Below are 19,194 nucleotides of genomic sequence, written 5' to 3'. Positions count from 1 at the left end.
GCTTTGTTCTTTGGAAAGTTGAGGAAACTTAATGTATGGATATGGCATAGTGTATATGACAGGACAAGAATAGAATGGACCTTTCTTGTAACTTTTGTTATAGGAACAACACCTCCAAATGTTATTGCTGTTACTTACCTAAGCGAGGCGATGTAATTGTGTTGACATTAATTTTTTCATTGCAGGGGTGTAGGTGACAGGGTCTATAAGCTGCAGGCTTTTCAGATGAAAAACATTCATTGCCATGCCTTCCCGTGATCTTGTGCATGCACTGGATTACTCTTGACTGCATTCCTTTGCCACAGGTGATGGAACACTGCAAGGAATATTTTAAAAGCAAGTTACAATCTTTTCTTGTCTACAAGCCCATGTTTCATTCAAGCTGGTTGTTAATGTGTTTTTAAATAAAACTAGTTTAAGTCCTTTTGTTATTTTGCTTTTTGTTAAATACTGTTTTTTGTCATTTTTGTTTTTTGTTAAATACTGAAGGATAGAATTGGTGTTATCATTGAGTTTTCCTTGGGTCCCTGTTTATGGCTAGTGGATTAAGGTGCAATGATGGATTAAGGTGCAATGGACTATACTATTTTTTAGGTAGGAGCTCATATTTTTCGTTTTTCACCTAAACAACAGACTCACCAGACCTATAATATTTACAAAGTAAGGAACAGTCTGGATTAGACATTTTATGTCTGATTTGCTTATTTTGGTTTTCTTTTACTCACAGAGAGATTTTTACACATGGAAACATTAAAAAGTGAAACTTCCTACTTGCAGCCTAAAATAGTATCATTTATCTCCTTAGAATTCTGTCATCTGATTTGCCTGCATGTGTAGACCCGACTTGGCAATATGAGAAAAGAGTGTATGGAAAGAAGTTCTGTAGAAATGTTTTTCCACCAAAAAGGGCATCCAGATTAATTCCTATCCCCTCCGCCCCCAACAACAAATACTCAGGGGAGGAACTGTTTTCAGACAAAAAATATTTGTAAAAGTCCCTGTCTCATTTTGGCCATCTGTAGTTCTACAGTGAGTTATAATGTTCAGTTCTTTAGATTTGAAAACATATTAATAACTAGTGATTCCCACTAGTTTTGTTTATTATTTATACAGTTCCTACTTGAAATCCTTCATTTTTTGTCTCTGTTTTTAAAAGTCCATTAAAAGTAGAAAAATAGCATTTTTCTTATAAAACACTGGTAAAAAAGTGCATCCCATATCTTAATGTTGTTGCTTGCAATTCTTCACTCTTTAAGTGTTGTAATTAGGCAATGTGACTGAAAGTAAAATAGGATGGGGGGTTCCTCATTAAATACTTGTAATGTCAAAATCAGTAATTTTCCATTCATGCACTTATCACTTTTTATTTGTTCCCTGGGCTTTCCTCTCAGATCTTCATGCATGCATGATACTTACTAGCATCACAGTGTATATGGATGTGTGTATGTATGAAATATCTACATATTTGTGGATGTACAAGCTAAGCCTGATTCAAATTTTGACAAATCTGAGCTTGAATTCAGAGCTGCAAAAAAACATCCATTAGCATGTCCCTAGTATACTGTTGAATATAATCTGGTGCTGCTAAATCAGTTTTCTAACCATGTGAAATTGGATGAATATTAACACACACAGGTTTTCATGGTTGTTTCTGAGCAAGCTGATTTTAAAGAATTCCCATATAAAACAGTTTTAAACAGAAATTAAATGTTTTAATGTCAGAGGGTTTTTTAAAAAATCAGTTATTTTCTATCTTTACTGCAGGCCTAAAATACCATATATACTCGCGTATAAGCTGAATTTTTCAGTCTGTTTTTAGGCTGAAAAATGCCCCCCTCAGCTTATATGCGGGTTATACACACTCACAAACCCCCACGTGGAGCCACAGCGCTTACGCATGAGTTGCGAAGCCTCGTCCCCCTCGCTAACTCACACTTTCTTTCTTGCAGGCTCTAAGTTTAAGGCGTGGTTTCAGGGAAGCTGCCGGCTTTCTTTCTTGCAGGCTCTAAGTCTACAGGGAAGCTGCCGCTCGGGGCAGCCTGTTCTATTGGGGGTGGGGGGGGGGTGTGGTGGGGGTTGGTGGGGTGGTGGGGGGCGGGGGGGGTGGGGGGGGGGGGGGGGGGGGGGTGTGGGGGTGGGGTGGGGTGTGGGGGGGGGGGGGGGGGGGGGGGGTTGGGGGGGGGGGGGGTGGGGGGGGGGGGGGGTGGGGGGGGGGGGGGGTTGGGGGGGGGGGGGGTGTGGGGGGGGGGGGGGTTGGGGGGGGGGGGGGGGTTTGGGGGGGGGGGGGGGTGGGGGGGGGGGGGGGTGGGGGGGGGGGGGGGTGGGGGGGGGGGGGGGTGGGGGGGGGGGGGGGTGGGGGGGGGGGGGGGTGGGGGGGGGGGGGGGTGGGGGGGGGGGGGGGTGGGGGGGGGGGGGGGTGGGGGGGGGGGGGGGTGGGGGGGGGGGGGGGTGGGGGGGGGGGCTGATGGGAATTGTAGTTCCTGAACATCTGGAGAGCCGCAGGTTCCCTACCCCTGCCAGACCCATGCATGCCCACCTTGCCCCTCCTTAAAAAGCCTCCCAAAGGCTTCTGGGGCGCCCCTTTCCTCCAGCTGTCCTTTGCCGGCTCAGCACCCTGCCTCCTGATGGATCTTTCCCACCCTCGGCTTATATGTGAGTCAATAAAATTTCCCAGTTTTTTGAGGTAACATTGGGTGCCTCGGCTTATATGCAGGTCGGCTTATATGCGAGTATGTACGGTACTGCAAAACTGTTCAAGTGGCAAGTCAAGTGGACACTTCATGTCAAAGTCTTTATGAAAACATGAATCCTGGGAGATTTTCTGCAAATCAGTATCTGTATTATATATTGATGTATTATGAACCTCTCATCTGATTAATTTAACTCACAAAACTCTAGTAATTGTTTGCACACAATCTTTAACTTGGCACACACAGCTTTTACCCAAGATCCACTGCCTATCACAGGGATATGTTTTGAAGCAAACAGAATTTTTAGACCAACAGCTGAAAAAGGTCCTAGCTACTTCCAGATGGACTCAGTAAAGATTCCTAAATTAAGGGAAAATTTGTTACTGGCAGACAGCAACACTATAACTGTATACCTCAGCCAAGATAATAGGCAATCACTACTGGGCTTTATAAAAGTTGCAGTCTGAAGTGCCAGTCTGTAACAGAGTTAACAACATAGATTTGGACAACTTCTTTTAAGAGCAAATGATCCTTCCCATTGCAATCCACAAATCACACATTCCAGCATTGTTATACAGAGAACAAAAGGACACTAGAATTTGTATGTCGAAGGCTTTCACGGCCGGAATCACTTGGGTGCTGTGTGGTGATCCTCTGAAGATGCCAGCCACAGATGCAGGCGAAACGTCAGGAGAGAATGCTGCTAGAACACGGCCATACAGCCCGGAAACCACACAGCACCCAAGACACTAGAATTACCTTCCTGCATTATACCAAAGGCCTCTTAAACACAAATGAGAGCACATTCATAAAAATAATGGAAGTTACTGGTTTAACAAATAGGGTTTGGGTAAAACCAAAAGTTGATGTTGTGTATACTCAATGTTTTTGACAAGGATTTTTTTTAGTCACCATTTTACTTGACAAAGCAAGATGGAGATAACAGCTCACAATGTATCTCAGTGGCATGCTTTTATTAATGAAGCAGACACAATTTCTATTACTTTTGTTTTTGCTTACTCCAATATTTTTTATTCTTTTATTTTTTTCTGCAAATCTAGACAAACCAAATAAGAAATAATTAACTGAATAGAACAAAGAAAAATGGGAACAATACACCAAAGAACTATACAGAAGAAATAAAGTTATGACAGATCCTTTAAAGAAGAGGCTTTTGAAGACGAATCTGCAATTTTAAAAAGTGTAGTGAAAGCTGCTCTCAAAACAACTGGAAGAAACAAATCACTTGGAGCAGATAGGGTGGCCATAGAAAGGGAGACTACCAATATCTTACTAAGAATATGCCAACAAATACGGAAAACAAAACAATTGTCCAAAGACTGGAAATGCTCGATCTAAGAGGGAATGTCAAAGACTGCAGAAAATTAATTTCTCATGCACATTATTTCTCATGCAAGTAAAGTGATGTTCATCATTTTACAACAAAGACCACATATGGTACAAAAAATGCCAGAGGTTCAAGTTGGATTTAGAAAAGGAACAGGTGCTAAAGGTCATATTGTAGATTTTGGTGGTTACTGGAGCACATAAGAGAATTTCAGAAAAAAACTCAACTTGCATTTCATAGATTACAGCAAAGCTGTTCACTGTGTGAATCAGGAAAAGGTATGGGTTGGCTTTAAAGGAAATGGATGTGCCACAGCATTAGATTGTTTTTGATGTACAACCTGTTCTCTGGACAAGAGGCTACTGCTAGGACTGAATATGGATGTTTTTGATGTACAAACTATATTCTGGGCAAGAGGCTACTACTAGGACTGAATGTGGAAAAGAATAGTGTCCAGTTGGGAAAGGAGTCAGACAAGGATGCATACTATCTCCTGTCTGTTCATTTTGTAGGCAGAACACATAAGGAAAACTAGATTAGATTTAGATGAGGGCAGAATGAAAATTTGTGGAAGGAACATTAACTATTCGAGATATGCTGACGATATCACATTACTGGCTGAAACAGTGAAGATTTGAGATGACTACTACTGAAGGTTAAAGCAGAAAGTGCCAAAGCAGGATTACAGTGGAACTTCAAAGAGACAAATGGCACTAAACACATAGACATTAAATTGGAGCTCTGACCCGATCTTCATCAAATCTGGGGCTTCTCATAAAGAAATTTGGGGCTTCTCATAAAGTTCCACTGAAAATTTGGTGCTTCTATCTTGAAAAACCTCCCTCCCCCCACAGAAAGATTTTGCATAGGGTAATATAGAGCCACTCTTTTTAAAAGTTAAAGGGAAAAGCTGCTATGTTAATTAATGGGAAAACTTTGTGGGGCTTTGACAAGATTTTTTTAAGGTAGAGGCACCGAATTTGCAGCATAAATGCTTGTGCCTCTCTTTACAAGACCCCTGAGTTTCTTGAAGATTGGGTAAGAGGGTCCAATTTTATGGAATTTTTCTCCATTGTTTCCAATGGAAGATGGATGGGGGCAGCCTCTCTGGAGGTCCAACCCAAATTTACATAAAATACATTTTAAAAAGTTTACAGTAATCCTGCAATCATAATGAACAATTTAGGTAAGAAAAAAGAACATAAAATTTTTATGGATCATATCCAATGAGTCTTATTTTGAAGCCCACAATGCAATCCTAAGAATAGAATTGAGTATGTGTACCAATCTATGTGTACCAATCTTGATCCTCCTTGATCTGAAATTGCAAATGCCTTAGCAGACCACGTGCTCAGGAGCAGCAGCAGCAGCAGCAGGCCATTGCTTTCACATCCTGCATGTGAGAGCTCCCAAAGGCACCTGGTGGGCCACTGTGAGTAGCAGAGTGCTGGACTAGATGGACTCTGGTCTGATCCAGCAAGGGTGTTTCTTATGTTCTTATTATGCTGGCATTAGGGGCATATATTAGCTGGAAAGGCTTAGAAAGCCAGGTCCTTCTCCAACTATGGCACACCCTTAATGCTGCCTACCTCTATGCTTTCATAGCAGTTATTCTGGTGCAGGGGCTGTGTCATGCCATCAGGGCTTTCCACTGACCTATATTCAGAAATACTGGCATATCTTTCCAATACTGGAATGCATCAGCATAAGTAAACTCTTTCAAATTAGGGTTTGGTATGGCGTTAAGAGTTCCCTCTATGCCCTTTCATCATTAAAGTCCTTTTACATATGTAAATCTAGCTTAAACTGATTTATGTGTAAACTATATTTCACTGTGAACCACTTTTTTCATGAATGCAACACTGGGACAACTTCAGATATTTTTCTTCTTTACTTTCCCCTTCACCAATTTAATCTTTATAATGAAACAGCGCTTGGACTGATATTAATTAATACCATTTACAGTTTAGAGCCAGTTAGTTTACTACTAAATCTATGGAAGACTGCAAATAAAATTCTAAGGTTTTAGTGAAACTGATGGCCTCACTGAGCTTGATAATCATTTTATTTAGTATTCCAAATTTTGTATTTTGCTGTAATATAAGCAATAGAAACATTCAGGCTCCTGTAAATTTCTGTGCTGATTAAATTGCTTAAATCTTGTTACGATTAGTCTTTCAGCAGTTCCCAGTTTAGATGTTCACAGTGAACAGAAACCCAAGAAGGTTCATATTAATCTCCCAACAAGGTATAATATATGTGAGAAATTACATTTACATTCTGAAGTCCTCTTTTAGCACCAATTTTAAAATTATTGGGCTTTGATTAAAGGAACAGCCTCCTATCAATGGCAAGATAGATAGTGAAGACCAACAACAATGAATTCCAAAGTGATGGAAGGCTAAACTAATTCTCTAAATCTGAGACAATGAACAAAGATCTGAGCTTACATGTTCTGAGCCTAGTTGCTTACATTACTATGTATCTGTCGCTTCATGACATTGTGTCTTAAAGTGGAATAGTGTAGTCATGGAGAGGAAGATAGAAATCCAAGTTCAGTTGAACTTGAACATGTTTCTTGGTAAAAACATTCCTTGGTAAAAGCTGTTCCTTTAATAGAAATCTTGAAACACTTCAACAGTGAAAGGCACAAATACACTAAATATTCACAAAGGTTTACTCATTTCCTTTACAGAGCATTGTGAAATACTTGTTTTTTTATCAGGTTTATAAATGATAGTATCATAACTGTGATTGTGAGAAAATGAATTCTTCTTCACATAAAAGCAGAAAATGCCTAGACTCAGTAGTAAGGGATATTTTTCTCCATACAGCAAAGATTGGTCTATGTGTACTTGATTGCAAGTTATAGGTGTCCTGTCAAATATATGTTCACATTTTGCTGGTGCCAAGAACTGAGGGTATGATGGATACCTTATTCTCCCCACTACTGTAATACTGTGAAGAGAAGGAGGAGATAAACTACTGCTGCAGGAATGAGAAATGCAGTGAAGCCAGGTGTAAATGGGCAGGTACAAAAGAAGAGTCCCTCTACAGTTTGGATTCAACTCAAGCTGGAAAATCATTTTGTACAAAGCTGTGCTGTGCTGATTAAAATGCTGTGCTAATTAAAACTCAAAAATATTGGCAATAGCACAAAATATATCAACTAATGATACCTTTATTAAAACAAAATTCTATTCGACCCAAAGTGGATGAAAAGCGAAAACAAATAGCAATCATAATTAAAGTTAATTGGGAAAGGCTTGTCTAAAAAGCATAAAATGTGCATATCTTTTAAAGAGTGTCAGGTTTTTACAAAATTCTTGTCTTTTAAAACTGAGATTTCAAATTACAGGGTAACTGTAGCTTGTCTATGGTGCTGTAATTTTTAACATACATTCTATTCCTTAGCTTATCCTTATCACATCAGGTTGCATCCAAAGAATTCCTGGCAAAAGGAAAATAGCTGCTAGCTGTTTCACAAATATTCACAAATATTTCACAGATATTATATCTGTGGCATAAAAATTGGTTCAGTTTGTGAAATAAGTTGTGCAAATGGTTCTGTATACAGAAGAATATTTCTAGATTTAGTTCCTCTTCTGTAGTGTAGCATTCAAGGATGACCTTCTATGAATAGAAATCAACTTCCACATGAAGGACAACTTTTCTTTCAAATGCTGTTCTATCTGCACTTATTTACAGAAGATGTAGGGGGTATTTTCAAAAGCTGAACATCGTAAGTAGAAAGCATGCTGCACCTTAGACCAGTCTCCCATTCTCCAGACGTAACATTTGGAATAGTCTTCACAGTCTTCTGCTTCTTTAGGTCTCGTAGATAAGACACACTTCTTTCGAGGATTGGTACACCTCACAGTTCGATGCCGTACTCCTTTGCCACATTTTACAGAGCACTATAGGAAGATTTTAAACATTAAACAAAATTCATGCAACTATAAACACAAATGTTTCACAGAGGGACCAACATTACAAAAATCACTTTAAAATTAGTAAAATGAGTAAAATTCATTTTAAAAGCTTACAAGAAGCCATAATGCAGACATAAAGAATATTAGAGCAAGGTACACACTAAACAATATGTCAAATGCAGTTGCTTCACAATGCTCCTATTTGCTCTCATGGAAACTTGGAAACAGATAGTTTATAAAGCCAGTTCAGGGACCTGAGATAGTTTAGGTTGTGGATGAAGGGAAACTTCTGGGTCCTAGGTTGAATTTCTAAGTGACACTGCTAATCTGCCTAGCTGTTATATCATGACCCAGCTGCAGGGTTACCTGGCTTCCCACTGACAACTTCCTCTTCCAGAGCAGTGGCAGGAGAACAACAAACACAAAAATAGCTGTCAGACAACTAGCATAATGTCACTTCCAAAGAAAACCCAGAAATGACATCATGCAGTTACCACAATCACCCATGTTCCCCCTAGATTGACAACCCTATTCAGCTGTGAAGGGGAAAACAATAGAGGAGCAGAATTACTGAACTATAGGAACACTGGCAACACTGTCATCACATAAGCCAATGTGATAAAGGACAAGAGGATAGGGTCAAGCAGGGAGGACTGAAGTAATCTCCACCTGCTTCCACGGTATTTGTTATTGCTTCTGTATAAGAGGCACCATTTTGTGTCCCTGCATAGAAGTAGCCTTAGACCCCTTTCTTGCCTTGAGAAACCTATAAGGGTCACCATAAATTGGTCGTGACTTGACTGTACTTTCCACTACTCTTGACTTAAAATCAATAAATCTAGGTAAATTGAATAAATATGAAATAAATTAGGAATAAATTCAAATACTGAACCTCTGACCAGACTCCAGCTTCCCACACCGTCATGCAGTCCTGGCCTTCACAGCGCTGGGAAGGAGTAGGTTTTGGTCCAAGACAGTCTTTCTCACGTGCTCTGATTAAGGTTCCATTTCTAAGTTGCTGAGTACAGGCTACCTGTCTGTTCTGAGTGCCCTTTCCACATGTCCTTGAGCATGGAGTCCATTCAGTCATCATCCATCTACATTTAAAAATGGCAGAAAATGCAAGTTAAGTACTTACTACCTGTTCCAGTCTAAGCAGATTATTTTCTCAATAGTATTTCTTGTATAGTCTGATTTTTAATGAACATTTTTAATTTCATTACCAGCTTTTGTTTGTTACCAGCTTTTGTTTTCAATTTATATTCTTCACAACCCTCCCCAATATTGCTTCTGCACTTAAAAAAAAAACTAGCAAAAGGTGTGGTGTGAAAAACAGTACGGCCAGTTACAAAATGCTCAAAAATAAGAGATTTGGTTTGAAATTTCTGCTAGCCCTTGGATTTACTGGAAGGCCATACTCCCTTGACCTATTTTTCCTATTTTCAAAATTGCCATGAAAATGAATGAACTTTAGTATAACTTTACATTTTAACTTTAAAAGAAATTCTAAAACACTTTTCACATTAAAAAACCCTACATAAATTCTTCATTTTCACTATAACTTTAACTTTAAAAATAAGACTTTTGTTTGTTTTTAAAACACTAAAGCCATTTTATGAATATTGAACTACCACAACTACTTCAATGTTTACATTGGTTACATTCACTTTTTAAAGTTAATTTCACTCTCTTTTCTAAACATAGTGAAAATAGTAATGTCTGATGATATAACATTAGAGTCATTATCTAGGCCAGGGGCCTGAAACCTGCGCCTCTCCAGATGTTCATGGATTCCCATCAGCCCCTGCCAGCATGGCCAATTGGGATTGGTAGAGCAGCAGGTTGCAGACACTTGATCTAGGCACTGCACTTTTCATTTTGCTGGTTTCTTGTTTTGTTATGGACAATGGGGAAAATATATATTTTCAATATTAATTAATTAAATCTATTGAACTGAGAAATACCTAATCTAGCACTATTTATTATGCAATGCGTGGTCTAAACTCTTGTTTCCCATTAAAGTCACAGAAGGATCAAATCTGTAGTGGAAGAAGTGTTTCTGAAGACATATGATATTATTACATTACAATTCAACTCTTGGCACATATAACATTAGGGAATTCATTCCCCAAGTATTGAGAGGCTGGATTTAGCATATGATCAAGGTACAAGGGGAACAGTGGTTTCATCCTTCATGCACATGCACATTTTCTTGAGCAGAAACATCCAGGAAGGCCCTGTTTGTCTTGATGTGGGTGAACCACATGTAGACCTTAACAGTAGGGCAATCAGGCCCTGCCTGGCCATTTTGGCTGAGGAAAACAGCATCATTGGGAAGGTTAAAGCCCTTTCTACCTGACCCCAAGCACACTTATTAACCAAATCTGGTACTTTAGTCCATGAGAACATTAATTCCCAGATGTTACATTCTATAGGAGTTGTACTAGGAGATCCTCAATCTAATCCATGTGCCATGAATCATCTAATTGAGTCTTGGATGTCACAAAATCAAATTCACTAATCACTGTGTTAAAAAATGAAAACCATTTCTAGCACTGAGAATAAATATGTACATCACTTTGCTGACATTGCCAGGATGATACTTCCATTATTTGATTTATTGGCAGTGTAAACACATAAGAACATAAGAAAGAGCCTGCTGGATCAGACCAGAGTCCATCTAGTCCAGCACTCTGCTACTCGCAGTGGTCCACCAGATGCCTTTGGGAGCTCACATGCAGGATGTGAAAGCAATGGCCTGCTGCTGCTGTTGCTCCAAGCACCTGGTCTGCTAAGGCATTTGCAATCTCAGATCAAGGAGGATCTAGATTGGTAGCCATAGATCGACTTCTCCTCCATAACTCTGTCCAAGTCCCCTTTAAAGCTATCCAGGTTAGTGGCCATCACCACCTTCTGTGGCAGCATATTCCAAACACCAATCACACATTGCGTGAAGAAATGTTTCCTTTTATTAGACCTAATTCTCTCTCTGTCCCCTCCTCCCCCAGCATTTTCAATGTATGCCCCCTGGTTTTAGTATTGTGAGAGAGAAAAAATTTTCTCTATCAACATTTTCTACCCCATGCATAATTTTACAGGCTTCAATCATATTCCCCCTCAGACGTCTCCTCTCCAAACTAAAGAGTCCCAAATACTGATTTCCACAGAATGTATTTCCAAGTAATCAGAGCTGAAGCCATTTCTTTTTGCATGTTAAGATAATCTATTCCTTTTAAGACTTTAACAGTGCAATCCTATTCAGAGTTACTCCAGTGTGAGTCAACGGAAATCAATAGGCTTAGACTGTAATAATTCTGCATAGAATCTGCAATTTTATTGCAATTGACTGCCAGTGAATTAAGATGACTGTATTTAATGGAAAGGTTATAATTTGAGCGCTGCTTTTAAATTAAGGACCAGTACTATAATTATCATGGTTTATTGTTTGTATTTCTATTGTGAACCGCCCTGAGCCCGCTGGGGGAGGGTGGTATATAAACCAAATTAATAATAATAATAATAATAATAATAATAATAATAATAATAATAATAATAATAATAATAATAATAATAATAATAATAATATAGACAGATTAATCAAAGGTACAATCTATGTACTACAAGAATCTTAACATCCACGTACAGAGGGGCTGATAGGACTACAACTACCCAACTCCTTCCCATGAAGCTGGTAACACTTCTTAAAACTCTGGAAACGAACCTCCACCGGCATAAATTATGCCGGTGGAGGCTCGGGGGCGTGCGAGCAGCCCCAATTCCCTCCCCAGCAGGAGAGGCGGCTCTGCACGGAGCTGTCTCTCCTTCAGCCCCCTCCACTCACCTCTTCTGGCAGTGTTGCTCTGGAGGGACACACTCACGCTACCCTCCAACCTCCAGGGGTCGGAGGGCAGCGTGGGCATGTCCCTCCAGCCCTCCGGAGCAATGCTGCCAGAAGAGGTGAGTGGAGGGGATGGGAAAAACAGCATCTTCCCGCCGGTGTGGTTCGCAGCCGTGTGAACTCCTCCCCAGGGATGCAGTTTTTAGCATCCCTGGGGCACTGTTATCCGCCCTTGGGTGCCATTTCCTGTAGATATGCCCTGTCTGCATCTCTTGTCCTGGCAGAATTAGTTTTCTAGAGCCCACGGTATTTTTTGCACAATGGGCTATATAATGCATATTGCAACATCCTCTGCACATTTTCAAAACTCAACTGTTCTTTTCATTTTCCAATCCTGCTACTACTTTCTCATTCCTGTTATTACTTTCTTAGTATCCCACACTGACAGCTTACATGTGGGATCTTTAACATTTTTCTATACCTAATATATTTCAAATTTATTTTGTTGATTTTTTTTGCTGTGATTTTTACTTTAACTCATTAGATCTTTTTGTAAAATGAGATAATTTAAGTGTATTACATTCTATAACTACCTGGCTTGGCAACAGCTTTGTGAAACAATACAGTATGCAATAAGTACATTAGGTACAATGTACAATAAGTACATAATACACAGTTCCTCCTGTTTTGTAACAGAATTTATATATATCGGCAAAACATTTCCTCTTACATAATTTCATGTATCTCATGAACATGAGGATATCCAACTTCCACTTTTTTTGTTCTTGGGCTATATTTGAGCAGTTGTAGCCCTCCCCCCTCCAAATTCCAAGATTGCTCTTCAATTTAAGGAGCAATATGAATCAATACAACTCTGAAGTACATCCCATGTTAGTTACTAGGGATTGCTGCCAGGACAATGTCCTGAAGATTTGGTTGTATTGTCGAAGGCTTTCACGGCCGGAATCACTGGGGTGCTGTGTGGTTTCTGGGCTGTATGGCTGTGTTCTAGCAGCATTCTCACCAAGGAGAGAGTGCTGCTAGGACACAGCCGTGCAGCCCGGAGACCACACAGCACCCCAACATTTGGTTGTATTATGTTTCTTGGGCTCATAAAAACAAAATAACAATTTTCAGCAGTCAGACCTTTAAAGGCTCCATAAGAATACTTTGGTTTTGAAGTCTGGAGGATCTTGGAATCCGACAGGAAACCAGGAAAGGGATATGGGCATCTTAGTTGATAGTTCCATGGGAATGTCAACTCAATGCATGGCAGCTGTGAAAAAGGCAAACTCTATGCTGAAGATAATTAGGACAGGAGTTGAGAATAAAACTGCAAAGATTGTCACACCCTTATATAAAGCTGTGGTGCGACTGCACTTGGGGTACTGTATTCAGTTCTGGTCGCCACATCTCAAAAAGGATATCGAAGAGACAGAAAAAGTGCAGAGAAGGGCAACGAGGATGATTGAAGGATTGGAGCACCTTCCTTATGAGGAGAGGCTGCAGCGTTTGGGACTCTTTAGTTTGGAGAGGAGACGTTTGAGGGGGGCAGGGGTGTAGCTAGGGTAAAAGGAGCCCGGGGCAAAATCTGAGTTTTGCGCCCCCCCCCCCCATTTGGGCAGCCTCCCTCCCCCACCACGACCAAACAACATTTTTTGCACCAGGTCATCTCAAAGTCACCATTGCATTATAGAACATGGCCCAACACACAAATCTGAACACACCCAGGGCTCCCTAGTTTAAACAACATTGAAAGTGATGCTATTTTTTTAAGGCGGGGAATCCACCCTGAAACAGCATCACTTTTAATGTTGTTTAAACTACAGAGCCCAGATTCTCTCCTTTAAATCCACCTTAAGGGGATACTCTGGGCTCCCTAGTTTAAACAACATTGAAAGTGATGCTGTTTCAGGGTAGATTCCCCACCCCAAACAGTATCATTTTCAATAAGTTGGTTATTGTGGGAGCTTTTCTGGGCTGTGTGGCCGTGGTTTGGTGTATCTTGTTCCTAATGTTTCACTCCTGCATCTGTGGCTGGTATTTTTCAGAGGTGTATCACAGAGAGAAGTCTATTATACACTGTGTGTCCAGCCTTCTCTTATAAACAGACTCTCTCTCTGTGATACACTTCTAAAGATGCCAGCTCCCACAGATGCAGGTGAAATGTTAGGGAACAAGATCTATCAGACCCACGGCTACACAATTGCCTGTAAAACCTTCCACAACCTACCAGTTGAATCTGGTTTTTTGAAAGCCTTCAACAATACTTTTAATGTTTTTTTTTTTTAATCCTAGGGGAGCCCAGATTCTTCCTTTAAATCCACTCCAAAGGAGGTGGATTTTAAAGAGAAGAACCTGAAGGGAAAATGTGAGGGTGCCTGTCAATAGGGGAGCAATGTTTAAGCTTAACAGTTACCAAACTTTTAGGCTATCTTCAGAAGACTCCTCCTGATTAAACCACTCCAGAGTTTAGTGAAAGTTTGGTTCAGGAAGCCCAAAGTTATGGACCCTCAAAAGGGTAGCCCCATCTCCACGCATTTAGTGGCTCCCATTGGGAAACAATGGAGGATGGAGCACCCACTTTGGGGTCCATAACTTTGGACCCCTGAACCAAACTGCACTCAAACCTGGGTGCTATCAGCAGTGGAGACTATCCTCTATGATACCAACCTTAGGTTTAGTGAAGTTTGATTCAGGGATCCAAAGTTATGGGACCCTCAAAATGGTATAGCCAAGCCGTTTATTATTAGGGCTCCCATTGGAAAATAATGGAGAGTATGGGGTCACCCATTTTGTGGAGTCCATAAGCGTTGGGACCCTGAATCCAAACTGCACCAAACTTTGGCTGGTATCATCAGTGAGAGTCACCTGGCAATAGTCTGAAAGTTTGGTGCTGCTAGCCTAAAAACTGCAGGCCAGAAATGGGAAAAACCCTGAAAAATAGAAAAAGCCACTAACGAACCTGCAATTTTTGCGCCCACCACAAGGTGGCGCCCGGGGCACTTGTCCCCGGATGTCCCCATGGTAGCTACGCCTCTGGAGGGGGGATATGATCGAAGTCTATAAAATTATGCATGGGGTAGAAAATGTTGACAGAGAGAAATTTTTCTCTCTTTCTCACAATACTAGAACCAGGGGGCATCCGTTGAAAATGCTGGGGGGAAGAAGTAGGACTAATAAAAGGAAACACTTCTTCACGCAACGTGTGATTGGTGTTTGGAATATGCTGCCACAGGAGTTGGTGATGGCCACTAACCTGGATAGCTTTAAAAGGGGCTTGGACGGATTTATGGAGGAGAAGTCGATTTATGGCTACCAATCTTGATTCTCTTTGATCTGAGATTGCAAATCCCTTAACAGTCCAGGTGCTCAGGAGCAACAGCCGCAGAAGGCCATTGCTTTCACCTCCTGCATGTGATCTCCCAAAGGCACCTGGTGGGCCACTGCGAGTAGCAGAGAGCTGGACTAGATGGACTCTGGTCTGATCCAGCAGGCTAGCTCTTATGTTCTTATGTTCTTAAGATTCTAACTGAAAAGTAAAAATGCATGAGGGGGTGGGTGATCCCTTAGCAGTTACACTTATATAGACTGCTGTTAAGTACTTTGAGGAAATAGTCATGGAGAAACTGAAATAAATGTGCCATGCAAATAGAGCAGAATTATTATATTAACAATACAGTATCAGATCTAAGCCGCTGTAATCATAGGGTAACAGGAAACGACTACAGTGTATTGTTTGTATCTGTATAAACTGCCTCCATCTGCCATCTGAGGTCAGAGCATAATTTAATTGTTGGTGATCTATACGATCCAGAATACATTCAACAAGAGCTTCCATAATCCAAAAGTAGCAATATTCATTTGCTGTAATTTGGGTCACACCCACCCCATAACAAATTTTTGCAGCCTCCATATTACTGCCTCATTATTAAATGTTGCAGCATTTCATAACTTTTTAAGAAGTTTCTATGATATATGGTAATATGAGTGACCCTATGTCAGAAACAGAGCTTTGAGAGATGCTCCTTTTTAGACTAAGCATGAATTAAAATTTTAATTATTTGGCTCGCTATCACCTTGTTTGGCACGGCTGTTCATTGCACTTTCGGATTTGTGGTTCAGGTTTTGTTAAATATTTGCATTTCTTGTTGTCCACAAAACTGATATTCTTATTCATAATCTTTGTGCAGGATACTGTAGTCTTTCTTTCTCCTAATAAGATACAAAACAGAAGTGTGTGGAACTGTAGGAAACTCTGTTTTAAAAGGTGATTTCTCAAATAGTTGTTTTTCATTTTTAAAAAAATTATTTCAGGCATGCCAAAGGTCTTTTTGCTTTAAATAGCAGATCACTAGCCATATCACAAAATGCTTTTGAAACTTCTTCCAGTTTTAAAAGTTGTATTAAAACCACGGGGGGCGGGGGGGCTGCCATTTGAGAAACACAAGCCTAATACTCCCTTGGATGTTTCTTTTGATCTAGTCAGTATCATTTATGTCTTTTCAACTGAAAGAAGGAAAATAAACACAAAAAGATACATTAAATAAAAAATAGATTCACACAAGTAACTTTGAACAAATCTGCTAAAATGTAAATGCTAAAGTGCAAATTGTTGGGAAAAAACTAAAGCCCCTAATAGGCTTTGGGAAAAAAAATGAAGCATGCTTTTTCATACAATCAAATTTTAAAAGCTAGGAATGAATTTAAGTTGGAAATAAACTCAGTATGCATTGCAACCAATTATGAACATTAAATAGATGTGACTTGGTCTCTTCAGTCCACTGAAATACTATGTTCTACATCTTTGAATGCCTTCTAAGAATGACTACAATGAATAAAAAGTTGCTTTAAAAATATCTTTATGATGAAATTGATTAGAAAATATTTGAATAAAAGTATTGTTTTTTACTAAATATGTTTAACAGTTGGCAGGTATGGCAGTTTTCACTGACAAATATGGTAAATTGTTAGACAATAAAAGATTTGCGAAATATTCATCTCTGCAGTCATATAAAAGACAACAACTCATGTGTTATGCATTATAATTTTTGTCTACTCAGTTGTTTACGATATATGGCACAATTATTATGTGCCACAGTAAATGACACCCTTGCTCTTCTGAAGTAGCTGATCCAAATAGTAGTGGGTCAAAAGGAACATCCATAGTTCTGTTCAGACAAAAGGGATTGATTGTTGACAGGGAGCACTGTTACAGTACAGAATGATAATCCAAAATTATTGAGATCAAGTGGTGTCAAATTGGAATAGCACTGTGTGCTAACTGTATTATGCATTGTCTCATTTACCAGTAATGCTCATAGATAAAAATGCAAAAAATATTTTTAAACAATTTAAAATCAATAAATAATAAAAATCAATGGCTACAGAAAAGGTTAGTCATTCAAAATCAATATATGAAATTCACCAACTTCACCCTCATTGCCTTTTAAGATTCTTAAACTATAATTCCATAGTCCATCATTCTCAGACCTTTTATTTAAGCTTGTGTCTCTCTCACTTGCCTCTTCCTTATATTCATGACCAGCTACTTTCTGGAACCTCTTTCTATTTCCTCTTCCAGTCCTTAGCTTACCCCACAAAGCTCCTTCTATATGAATTAGTCTATTTACATAAATTTGACTGTGAACCTTTGTTGTTCACAGAATTAATCCTGGAACAGAAGGTATATATATATATATATATATATGGATATTCAGTGATCACATCTGGGTGTTTTGATAGAACCCTATTTACATGACTCAGCTACACCTGGCTGCTTGCTACTGTTCAACAGCAACCACCCTACAAAATTCAGTGTTGTGTAGTGGCTACAGTTACAGAGTAGGGTCTGAGAGACCCTGGTTCAAATACCCATCTTGCTGTAGAAGCTCACAGCATGATTTTGGCCAGTCACATATGTTCAGCCCAGCATATCACACAGAGTTGTTGAGACAATAAAAAGGAAAGAAAAATAACATAAGCTCCTTTGGTCCCCACTGTGAAGAAATATGGGATATAAATGAAATAAATAATTTGATTTTAGGATTGTTTATGTTATGTTGGAAGCTGCCCTGAGCCCATTAGGTGAAGCGCAGCATACAAAAAACAAATAAATAATAAACCTGCTGATGGAAGGCAGATAAAAGGTAGGTTAGTGAATGGCTAAGAAGGCAAGAATGAGACTATGGGGGTTTCCCAGGGGAGAGAAAATATGAAATTGTGTAAAGAGTGGGATATAGGGAAAAGTGAAGCACCCCAACACAAGTCCTTGAGGGTTCCCCTACCGTACAAGTGGACCTGGCCAAGTTAACACCACACAACTAGGCCATGGTTTTCTTAGGTGGAGGCTTTCAGGAGGGGACTAGAAGGACAGCTTAAGACAGAGGGGCAGATAAAGGTAGGTTGGCTGTTGGATGGGAAGAAGATAGGTCAGGAAATTCCTAGAGAGTTGCGGGGTGTAGCCTGGGGAAGGATGATGTTTAAACAGGGGAGGGCCCTCAGAAGGATCTAATACTTTAGGGTCCACCCTCCAAAGTATCAAATTCCTCCATGAGAACTGGGGTTGCCAACTTCAGGTGGGGGCTGAAGAACATCGAGAATTATAACTGCTGTCCAGATGAAAGAGATGAATTCCCCTGATAAGACACATCAAGCAATATTATGGCCCTTTCAAAACATATTTCTGGTTTTAAATTGACCTATCTTCCTGAATGGTATGATTTGATAACATTGTAGATTTTTACTAAAAGAATAATATTTTAAGAAAGACAGTCTTCGACTGAAAATTCAGGTTTATTTTCCTCTAACAAGGGTCCTGCTCAACTGGCATTAAGGATAGCACTAGTGCAACAAGAAACATTAACCCACCAAATATTTACCATCCTACGAATTTTAGAAAACTATTACCTCCTCCACATATAGCACCACAATCCTCCCAGCCTGAGTGAGTCCACATAAAAAGTGGCTCAGATACTTTTGAACTCTGATTCTCAGGCAAGAGGTCCAAGGAAATAGTGTATTCATAGTGTAGACCATAATGATGATCTTGAAAAAGCAGGACCTGTAATATAGATAGAATATAGATTTGAAAGTCTAGTTATTACAGATAAAATTGAAAAAGACATGCATTATGCATAGTTCTATGGCACAGCATATAATTTGTATGAGTACAGCCCTAGTTTAGAACCTTAGCATCCTTAGTTGAAATAATGTCAGGTAGTAGAAATCCCCAACTTTGTTAAAACTGTGGGCACTTCAGAATTCTGAGAGAGTGTACTCCCACAAAATGGCTGATATGATGGGAGGGGGGAAGAATCACAAAATGGCTACAAGAAGTTGATAGTGACAATCACAAAAATATTTGGAGGATGCAAAGGAAAGCAT

The 19,194-nt window shown here is 39.8% G+C and overlaps 1 protein-coding gene across 2 annotated transcripts in view; it reads right to left on the bottom strand.

The window, feature by feature from the left end:
• The window catches only part of ADAMTS19 (ADAM metallopeptidase with thrombospondin type 1 motif 19), a 109,905-nt gene that overhangs the window by 4,387 nt on the left and 86,324 nt on the right, over positions 1 to 19,194 (bottom strand). For both annotated transcript variants that reach the window (XM_048503409.1, XM_048503410.1), the window contains exons 18-22: positions 18,718 to 18,871; positions 15,888 to 16,023; positions 8,863 to 9,067; positions 7,803 to 7,955; positions 139 to 316 (exon numbers count right to left, since the gene is read on the bottom strand). In XM_048503409.1, the coding sequence (XP_048359366.1) occupies positions 139 to 316; positions 7,803 to 7,955; positions 8,863 to 9,067; positions 15,888 to 16,023; positions 18,718 to 18,871 (826 nt within the window). The remainder of the gene's footprint in view (positions 1 to 138; positions 317 to 7,802; positions 7,956 to 8,862; positions 9,068 to 15,887; positions 16,024 to 18,717; positions 18,872 to 19,194) is intronic.

This window comes from Sphaerodactylus townsendi, linkage group LG07 (assembly GCF_021028975.2).
Source record: "Sphaerodactylus townsendi isolate TG3544 linkage group LG07, MPM_Stown_v2.3, whole genome shotgun sequence".
Classification (NCBI taxonomy): domain Eukaryota; kingdom Metazoa; phylum Chordata; class Lepidosauria; order Squamata; family Sphaerodactylidae; genus Sphaerodactylus; species Sphaerodactylus townsendi.
Note: the sequence above shows the minus strand (reverse complement) of the source record. Positions and strands in the feature narration are given on the sequence as shown.